Source organism: Bos javanicus, chromosome 5 (assembly GCF_032452875.1).
Source record: "Bos javanicus breed banteng chromosome 5, ARS-OSU_banteng_1.0, whole genome shotgun sequence".
Lineage (NCBI taxonomy): Eukaryota > Metazoa > Chordata > Mammalia > Artiodactyla > Bovidae > Bos > Bos javanicus.
Genome location: NC_083872.1, coordinates 116490058 through 116500562, shown reverse-complemented (window position 1 = coordinate 116500562; position 10505 = coordinate 116490058). Strand labels below are relative to the sequence as shown.

Sequence of the window (10505 nt, the reverse complement as noted above, 5' to 3'; positions counted from 1 at the left end):
CTGACCCAGGGATTGAGCCTGGGTCTCCTGCATTGGCAAGTGGATTCTTTACTGCTGAGCCACCAGGGAAGCCCTGAGCCCAGTTTGCTTGTCTCTAAATCAGGCACAATCGCACCAACGTGGGTGGGTTTCCAGGAGGAATAAATGAAGCACAGGCTGCTGAGTGCAGGGGGATTCAGTGCATCTGGTGGTCTCTCCTTCCCACGAAATAGAAGCCTCATCTCCCCCTGGCAGCTTCTACAGGGGATCAGAAAGCCCACAAGGGATACCACCAGCAGAGCTCCATGACGCGCCTGCTGGGCCGAGCCTGGGGCGCGGAGGGTGCTCGAGCCATGCTTCCTGGGCACCAGGGGGTGGCAAGCTGTCAGAAATGATGTGGGTTGGAGGCTTTCCCAATATACAGGCTGGGCCCCACCCCAGAGCTTTGGGAGGCAGGAGGGTTTTGAGAAGGTCTTGAGGAATATTTGCAAGCCCTTAGCTAGACAGGACCGCCCCTCTTAAAAGATTCCCATGCACACAGCATCATGAGGCTCACAAAGCTGTTTAATTTCCCACCTATGATACAGGTTGGAGGCAGGGTGCAGAAAACCCAGTGACTGCTTTGGTGAACATACTGGAGCTGCACACAAGCCTAGCAGGCTGTGGCTTCACCGGGATCTTCTGTTTGCACACAATTGTAATTGACCTTTGAAGGGCTCCCCAGGGCACTGCGGCCTGCTGCTTCTGGGCAGAAGTTATCATACCTGCTCTTCTTTGGTAACCTTCTTTAGAATTTCATACACAAAACTTGATTGGCAAAAAAAAGTACCAAATGTCAAAATTTCATAAAATCAGGGCAAGAACTGGTCTTCTCTTGCCATTTGGACTTAGCTGCCCCTTGAAAAATGTTTTTTTTTCCCCTCTTGGTCATTTAGCAACGCCCAGCCCAGAGTTGGGAAAAGGGAGCAAAATTTAACCTTTGTGTTAGAAGAGAAGCAAGGTTTTCAACCAAACACTTAAGTCATTGGACTCATTATTTAAACACCAAAAGACAACAGATGGACTTAATTCATCTGGCCCAGCTTAATACATGTCAGCCTAACACTACAAACAGATACATAAAACCGAGATATGTCTGGGTGCTACAAACGGGGACAGGGCGTCGTCACAGGGCAATGACTTGGCTGCGCTGTGAGCCGGCCCCTCAGAACCAGTACTCAGAGACGAAGATGTGGACGCTGACGACATTCCGGTGCGACACCACACCCCCAACCACGTAGTTCATCTCCAGCTTCAGGACGGCGTGGAACGGGCCCACGATGGGCCGCACCTGGCGCACGACGCCTGGGGAGAGAGCAGAAGGTGTGTGGGGAGTTAGCAGGGACCGAAGCAACGTGGAGACCGGGGACACGATTTCCCTCCGGGATTTTCAGAGCTGCAGGAGTGCTCAGACCTCATCAAGTCCCGCCTGAGCCAGGTGCTTGCATCTCCCTCCAAGTGATCACCCCCGGGCTCTGCCATCATCCCTGGGGACGAGTGACAGCGGGCTCTCTGCAGCCCGTCCGCTGTGAGCAGCTCGCCCTGTGAGTCTGTGCGCATGGGCTTTGGAGTCCTTGCCTTAGTCCTGCCAGCTCCTCTTCTGTGAGCCTGCTTTCCTCCTCTACCACCGTCTATCCAACCAAGAACTAAGAGTCTAGATAAAGGGCCTGGCATGGAGCAGATGCCCAGAAGACACCCGTCCCAGTCTCTCCTAACCCACTGTGCCCACTTGTGACCCATGGGAGGAAACAAAGCATGTGTGAGCCTCTTCCCCCAGTCTCTCACGTTGAGGACTGTCCTGGGGGCCTGGAAACCTTTTATCTGAGCAGAGAAGTCCTAGTTCCCTATGGGACACACTCCTGGGTCCTTCTTTCTCCACACCTCTTTTTTGAAGGGTGACACCTGAACCCTTGCCCAGTGTTCATGGTGAGCAAGAGGCAGCTCGAGTCCAGCTCGAGCAGCAGAGACGGGTCAGGGCAATCAGAAGGACAGACGGCACGGGGGAGACAGGTGTCTGTCCGGGGAAGCAGAAGCCTGCCATGTAAAGCTCCTGGGGGGTGGCAGGGAGGTCTGCCTGGACCACAGCAGGGACCCGGCAAAGGCCATGATGGTGGCCTCCCCAGACAGGGCTCAGAGGGAAGGGCAGATAAGTTCAGCTCAGTCGCAGTGGAGGAGGAACAACCCCAAGTGTCCTGTCCCCGCAAGTTCCATGTCTCCAGGCCGGACCCTGACGTCGCTGCCTGCCCACGCAGGGCACCCAGCATCTCACGGAGAGAATGCCCCTGCACTCGGGGACCAGATGCTCTCCTCCTGGCTAGATGTGGACAGCCCACCACCCTCTCGGGACCTCAGATTCCACAGTGAGCAGATGATGCCACGTGAGCCTGTGCTTTGCACTGACTGATCCCGACCCGACCCGCCCCCCAGCTCGGCGTCCACCATGGTGTGAGCTCCAGGGGTGCAGGGCCACCTCCCTGCCGGACGGGTGGGCTCACTGCCTCACTTCTGCACGCGTTCATGCACTCCTCAACAGGTACCAGGCACCGTTCATGGTGATGCCAAGAAAACAAACAGAACCCTGGTTTCAAAGTCAGTGGGGACCTAGGTGAGTGCCGTGCTCTGACAGAAGTCCACACGCTGTCCAGCGGGGGTGAGGATGGAGGTGAGGGAGGCGGGGGAGTCAGGAAAGGCTTCCTGGAGAAAGTGCCTCTCTTCCTGCAGATCCCCGTGCCTGGCACAGAGCAGGTGCCACCCCTACAGCTGTTGACATTTAGGAGGGACCCTCTTCCATCGCCCCCGCTCTGATATTAGGACTTGCCCAAAGCCGTATGGCACAGGGGTGTGCTGGAGCAGCCGGTCGTCTGGTCGTGCCATATGACAATTTCCAAGCCCAACGTGATGTCACTGAAGGCGGGGTCAAGAACCACCCATCACTGCAGGGCTGTCTACAAACAACACCCTGGAGCCTGAGAACCAGCCAGAATGCAGAGTGTTTGCTGCGTCCAACTGCTGACTGCAGGCTGGTTTGTACAAACAGCCCTGCCGCTGACTTGGGAAATGTGCACCCAGCGTGGCCCTTCACACCCACGCTGAGATCAGCGAAGGCTCTGGGGAGTCTAAAGGGGCCCAAGGCCTTTTGCACCCGTGGCTGGTTCTCGGTCAGGACCACCAAGTTCATGGTCAGGAAGGGGATTTGGGCAGGCCATCCCCCCTTTCACTCCCTGGGCTTGTGTTTCAAAGGTGAAGAGCCCAGCAGTAGGGTGGAATTCCAGGCTATTCTAAGCAAACAAGGGCTCTAGCTCTGATGGAAAGATAAGCAGAAGCTTCGGTGGGCTGTCAGCACCCTTTCTCTGCCCCTGCCTGGTGATGACATCCCAGTTCTGTCCTGTCTGAACGCCCAGGAGCATCATCAGCTCCCGGCTAAAGACGGGGGCTTGTCGCCACTCTCGGTGTGCCCATGGCCCCTGTGGCAAGCACGGCCCCAGACTCTCCAGTCCCTCAGCCCTCACCAGCGTGACCGTCTCCTCTCCCCAGGCCGGAGACCGCCACCGGCGCCACCAGCCTCAGTGGCCTCGGTCCCCTGCACGCATCCCTGGGGCAGTGCTCAGAGGGCTCAGGGGGCTTGAAGGAAAGAGGTGAGAGGCTCAGTGAGCCTGAGAGCTAGTTTAGGACAGAGAGCAACGAGGTGGAGAGAACACTTCCGCAAGCTATGATCAGACACGTATTTATTTCTGTATATTATCATGATACTTTGTGTGTGTGTGTGCACGCACGCTAAGGTGCTTCAATCGTGTCCGACTCTTTGCGACCCTATGGACTGTAGCCCTTTCAATATCATATAATTAATATATGATATACAAATACATGGGCCTCCCAGGTGAAGCAAGCAGTAAGGAACCCACCTGCCAATGCAGGAGACGCAAAAAGACGTGGGTTCAGTCCCTGGGTTGGGAAGATGCTCTGGAGGAGGGCATGGCAGCCCACTCCAGTATTCTTGCCTGGAGAATCCCATGGACAGAGGAGCCTGGTGGGCTGCAGTCCATACAGTTGCAAAGAGTGTAAGTCACTTCAGACATGACTGAAGTGACTTAGCACACACACAGCACACACACATATAAATATATATATATAGTTTAATTATTATAAATACAAAGTATATATTGTTGTTGTTGTTAGTTGCTCAATCGTGTCTGACTCTTTGCGACCCCATGGACTGTAGCCTGCCAGGTTCCTCTGTCCATGGATTTCTCCAGGCAAGAATACTGCAGTGAGTAGCCATTCCCTTCTCCACTGGATCTTCTCGACCAGGGATTGAACCTGGGTCTCCTGCATCGCAGGCAGAGTCTTTACTGTCTAAGCCACAAGAGAAGCCCTTTCAGGACACAAGGTTTGAGTCCAGCTGACCTCAGTCAGAAGCATGATTCCAGGTTGGTTACTGAAATTTTGAGTCCCCACTTCCTCCTCTGTGAAACAGGGATTAAACGGCCATCTTCAGAGTCAGAAACAAAACCATCCCAAGGCCATGTGCTGCTTCCCCCTCAGAAATAAGCGCTGGATCCCATAAAGCGCCACAGCATTCCAGTGTGATATGAATTTCAGTGCGAGTAGGACCGGATTCCTCCATGATTGAAAAACAGAGCAAATGCTGGACATTTTTATTAGACTGCCTTAAACATTGACGAGAAAGGAAAGCTCTGGATGTATAGAAAATATATTTAAATCTCAATATGTACTGTTAGGGCACTTCATGAGGTTTAGTTTCTATGATGCCTAAAGACCAGAACGTCACGCTGTTGGCTAAGTGTTCCAACTGTAAACAGCTAAGAGGCCAAACAGAACACTAAAGGAAGCTAAGAGCTGCTTTAGAGAAGAAGGGCGTTGAGAAGGGGAAGAGGGAGCAGAAGGCTGAACTTCAGATGTAGGTCACACTCAGGGCCTGGATTGTCTCAGGATCTTTGCATTTAACAAGAGAACGACTGAGGTGGAAGACACAGGGATCTGCAAGGGTTAAACAAGGCATTGTGGGAGTGACACAGCAGGTGAGCAGGGGGTCAGCCGCCCTGGCCTTCTCCTGTGACCTGGGGTCCACATCCCAGGCCACACCCACTCTGTGGATCTGACCACTTCTTCAGCCTAGCCACACTTCCTGGGGGCTCTGATTTCAGTGAATACGCTCCCTTCATTCCCAGGTTAGTTCAAGCTTGAGATCCACCTCCTGGTCACCTTCACTGAACCTAGACTTTCTCCTGATATCACTTCTTTCTTCACAGCTTTCCCACCCATCCATCCACCCACCCATCCAATCATCCATCCATCCACCCACCATCCATCATCCATCCATTCACCTACACATCCATTCACCCGTCATCCATCCATCCATCCAGTAGAGGCCATTCTGCACGAGGGAAGTTTAAGGAAGATTCTACAGAGGAGCTGACTTCAAATTGGATTTTAAATACGAAGCCGGGGGCTTCCCTGGTGGTCCAGTGTTTAGAATCTGCCTCACAATCCAAGAGACACTGGTTTGATCCCTGGTCAGGGAGGATCCCACATGCCATGGAGCGAGTAAGCTCCATGGAGCCATGGAGCATGTGCCACAGATACTGTGGCCCTAGTGCCTACAGCCTGTGCTCCACAAGAGAAGCCACAGCAGTGAGAAGCTCAGCGCAGCCAAAAAATAAATGAGTTTAAAATAAAAATGACCAAGTAGGAGCCAACGAGGTAAGTAGAGTGAAGGTGTCAGGAGCTCAGTCGTGTCCGACTCTTTGCGACCCCCACGGACTGCAGCCAGGCTCCTCTGTCCGTGGAATTCTCATGGAGTGAGAATACTGGAGTGGGTTGCCATTTCCTTCCCCAGGGGATCTTCCCAACCAAGGGATCGAACCCAGGTATTCCACACTGCAGGCAGATTCTTTATCATCTGAGCCACCAGGGAGGCCCAAGGTAGGCAGGACCTGTGCAAAGGCCCCAAGTGTGAAGGTTTCAGTCAGTTCTGGGAACAGAGTTAATCCTGGGGAAAGACAGACAGAGGAGGGTAAGGAGGTGGTAAAGGGCTTCCTCAGGGACCTCACACCTTGTCAGGCTCACAGGACTGGAACCCAGAGCAGTAGTCTCCTGGCCTCCTCACCGCCACCGATTCTAGACAACTGTTCTTTCAGAACCACCATCAACCTTCTGGGTGCAGGGAAACAAGAGAGGGAACTAGACAAACCCTTGCTGCCCAAATGTGGCATCACAGACATTAGAAACTGAACCTCCACCAGGGGTCCAGCTGCATCCGTCACTTGCTTCTACAGATGTGTGGCTGGCATCCACTCTGTGCCAGGCGCTGGGGACCAGCGAGACCGCCTGCGTCCTCTCTCATGAAGCCTTGCCAGCCCCACTCTGCGTCACCTGGTACCTGGTCTCCCTCGAGGGAACCCTCACAGTCGACTCCCCCTGCAGACACAGGGTCTACATCACGTTCATCTCTGTCCACTGTCCGCAGCGCAGGGCCCGGGGCGGGACACAGTGGGAGCACCGTCACAATTATCCCGTGGGATGAAGGCAGAGGAAGACAGAGAAAAGAGAAGAAGGAGCGAGGGGAGGGAAGAGGGACCCTACTCCCTGAGGGCCCCTCAAACCTTTGTCCTGAAGGGAAGGGGCCACTGAAGGCTCTGAGCGGGAGCAGCTTTATGTGGAAAGACCATTCCTGCAGCAAAATGCAGGAGAGAGGGAAAGGCTCTTTCCAGCATGCCTGCCTTGTCCATCTTCCCTGCTGGGGTGTTTACCTCCCTAACTTTCAAGAGCCCCAGGAAAAAAAAAAAAAAGGCCATGATGCCGAGTTCAACTGTGTTAATCTTCCAAATCCTCATCTTTGGCATTTCTGCTTCGGGTCCCAGACACTGCTGGTATTCCTCGGCGTGTCTGTGCCTCTGAAAGATATAATTAAGTCTTTTTTTTTTTTCCTTTGAAAAATGTAGGTCCCCTCGGGCACTTCACCTTCATGTCTCGTCTCTGCTTTGTAAATTGCAGCCGATGTGCCAGGAGCCCGAACACAGAGCCCAAGTGTCCAGCAGGAGACCTCCATCGCCTCCTGGGGACTGTGGTCTGGATTCCAGGCCCCTGCAGCCATCCCCAGGCTTCTGCCGCTTGACTGGGGTCGCAACTGATCATCCACAGGTTGTCTGAAAGGAGGAGGATCATCCATGAGGGCCTCTGCACGAGACACTGGTCTGCGGAGACCTGGAATCACAGCCTGGCATTGCTCTGCTGCGTCCTCACCGAGCAGCCCTGTGACCTTGTACGAGACACCGTCTTTCTGAAGTTCAGCCTCCGACTCAGAAGTCCTGCGATTCTAACAGACCAAGTGTAATGGCGTGAACAGGGCTGTTGAAGAGCATCTTAGCAAAAATGATGATCCATCCAGAGACGGCATGGTACCTCACGCCAGTGGAAATGAACTGTGCTTTTCAAAAGACAGAGCTTCAAGTTGAAATAAAGGCAGAGGGAAGAAAGTCAGCATCAGATGAGAATAAGACGTGGTTGCTACCTGAAATCAGGGTACGGAGTCATTGGTCTTCTCGGTTGTCAGGGTCTCCCCACTGCCATATGAGGCCAGAGGTCAAGGGCACAGACTTTCTTTTCCGGTCAATCTTTTTAAAATTTAATTAATTAATGTTTAGTTGCACTGGGCCTTCATTGCTGCAAGCAGGATTTCTCTAGTTGCGGCGAGCAGGGGCTACTCTTCCTTGCAGCGGCCTCTCTTGCTGCAAAGCACAGGGTCAGGGTGCAAGGGCTTCAGTAGCTGTGGGCACATAGGCTTAGCTGCTCTGCGGCCTGTGGGGCCTTCCAGGACCAGGGATCAAACCCGCGTCCCCTGCACTGGCAGGCAGACTCTTATCCGCTGCACCACCAGGGAGGTTGTCCTGGTCACTCTCCTATCTCTGGTTCTTGGAACATAGTAGGTCCTTGGTCCTACTACAGACCTGCCACATAGGAGGCCCGCAGTAAGTGAATCGCTAAATGAACGCGTGAACTAGAGACCGAAGCAGGAAGCACAGTTCATGAAGTTGAAAGTTATCACCCGGAGAAACAAAACTGGTGGGAAGGAACGGATGATAGCCAGAGGTCGCTGGGTTTTCGGGTGTGGCCCATGTGGAAGCAGAAAGGCAACAGGTGAGAACCAGGCCTCCCTGTCTGGCCCCGGCGGCTGCCACACTGAACCCGGGAGAGGTGACGAGTCGGCCTGTTTGGACAAGGTGCCAGGACCGAGAACCTTGGCGCTCAGAGGAGACCCACGTGGTTTCACCAAACACTAACACAGCGGGAGACTGGGGAAAAAGCAAACCATCACCCGGATCTCAGGACATTTTCCTCAACAGGGATAACTCCAGGCCAGGATGAGCAGCACAGACCGAAGGCAAAGAGGAAAACACACGAACAGGAAGAAATACGGTCTGTATGTCTAACGTCCAAAGCTATAGTGGTGATGGGCCGGGAAGGAGGTCCACAGCGGGGGAGGAGATGGGAACGGACGGGCCCCCGCGTCCACTGTTCCCTCCCGTGGTCCCCACACTCCTCGGCGGGGAAGGACCATCACCTCCCTCCCACCGGGGAGGAGCTCGGGGCTCTGTGGGCTAACGTCCCTGATCACAGGGCTCTCAGGGCACAGCGCCACCCAGACGGGACAGACCCTGAGCTTAGTTCTCTCCACCTGACCGCACCTGCCCTGATGTGGTGTGGAGGAAACTTCCAGAATGTACTGCCCTTGGCTGAGTCATCCATACAGGGCAAAAACGGCAGAGAGGAACTACAGGGCAATCATATCGGTCATGGGCGGTGAAGGAACGGAGCTCCCCAATCCCTGTCTTCTGTTCTTGCCTGAAAAACACCCAGTAAGAGCTTGGAAGGTGGAGGACAGGGGTCTCAGTCGCAGATTTAAAGTCGGCCTCAGCAGAACCATCCTCCCGACTTCTCGGCTCTCATAAACACACTTCCTCCCAGGTCTCTCACAACCAAACCTGAGGGTGTACGTGGGGAAGCAGCAGGGAACCGGAGCCAACCCCCGGCGGCCCGCCTCTCCCTCGGGCAGAAAGAGGAAAAGAAACGTCAGCTCCACACGAAGCCTTCCAGGCTCCTTCCTGGATGCAGGAACCAGCATTTCCAGGGGCACATGGTGGGTATGAAGACACCCCCGTCCACCATCTCCTCCCCCAACAGCTCAGCCACACACGCTGGGGCCTCATGGTTCCAGGAGGAGCAACGGGGGTCTGGGGGTGAAATGAGTTCTGAACCAGAAACAGCAAACCTGCCCCCGAAGCCAGACCCTGGGCCACTGCCCTTCCACCAAGCCGCCTGGCCTCACCGGAGGGAGAGACAGCCTGGGCAGTTTTCCAGAAGGGATTTGCCGTCTGATGCACCTGCTTTTACCAGGCTGGCCCAGGATGCAACGGTAATGGGAAGGGCGAGAGTCCTCCCCTCTTTCTCTGCAAGTCCTCCCACCTGGATCAGCCCCACTCACTTCCTGCTGGGGCCCCTTCCCCATCGCTAGACCCAAACTCATCAGCCCCCTTGCATGTCTCCAGGTGCCCCCAGATGAGAAATCTCAGGGCTGGGACAGACCTCAAAGAGGAGGACTCTGCCTGGTTCAAGGTCACACAGGATGGTCGTGGCAGCAGAAACCCGACATCCAGCCCCACCAGGCTGTGTGCAGGCCTCAGTCATGCCCCCCGAGCCTGGAAGCCCCTCTGAGCCTCAAGTGTCCTCACCTGGAGAATGGGGCCATCTCCCTCAGGGATAAGTGACACAGCTGTCGTTCAATCGCTCAGTCATGTCCGACACTGTGCGACCCCATGAACTGCAGCCCACCAGACTCCTCTGTCCATGGGGATTCCCCAGGCAAGAATACTGGAGTGGGTTGCACACATGGAGTGGGTTCCTCCTCCAGAGGATCTTCCCTACCCACGGATTGAACCCTTGTCTCCTGCATTGGCAGGGGGATTCTTGACTACTGAGCCATCGGGGAAACCCAAGGGACACAGGACGTGTGGCCTACATGCTGGGAGTGCCCAGCACACAGCAGTGCCCTTTGCTGTTGAGACGACTGTGACCGTCGAGGACCCGGCACTCGGAGTTCTCAGCCACGAGCACAGACGGGACGCTCCGTCTGGGAACACCCGGCTCTGAGGCCGCGGGAAGTGCGTGGTGACAGTGGCTGATGGTGGGTGTCTGGATCATCTGTGTAGTTACGGTTGTCAGGTGAGGCCATCGGAAGATCCGTATCATCATCAGACTCCTTTTTCCCCCCCTAATTTCACACAACATGCCTCTGCAGCTGTTTGGCTAAAAACACTTCATTTTCTTAAAAAAAAAAAAAGAATAATTTATTAACGTGCCGGTGATCTCAAAGGCTTTTCAGAAGGTGCGTAACAGCAGCGGTAAGAGCATCACAAATCATTCTGGACACGGCCAATCCGCAGGAGAACTCGTGAGATGCCGAGAGCCCG

General features: G+C 54.6%; 1 protein-coding gene across 1 annotated transcript in view; it reads right to left on the bottom strand.

The window, feature by feature from the left end:
- Positions 1–525: 525 nt before the first annotated feature.
- The window catches only part of FBLN1 (fibulin 1), an 80518-nt gene continuing 70538 nt past the window's right edge, over positions 526–10505 (bottom strand). Inside the window, exon 17 of the mRNA XM_061418850.1 lies at positions 526–1323. Within this exon, the coding sequence (XP_061274834.1) occupies positions 1184–1323 (140 nt within the window). The 3' untranslated portion in view covers positions 526–1183. The remainder of the gene's footprint in view (positions 1324–10505) is intronic.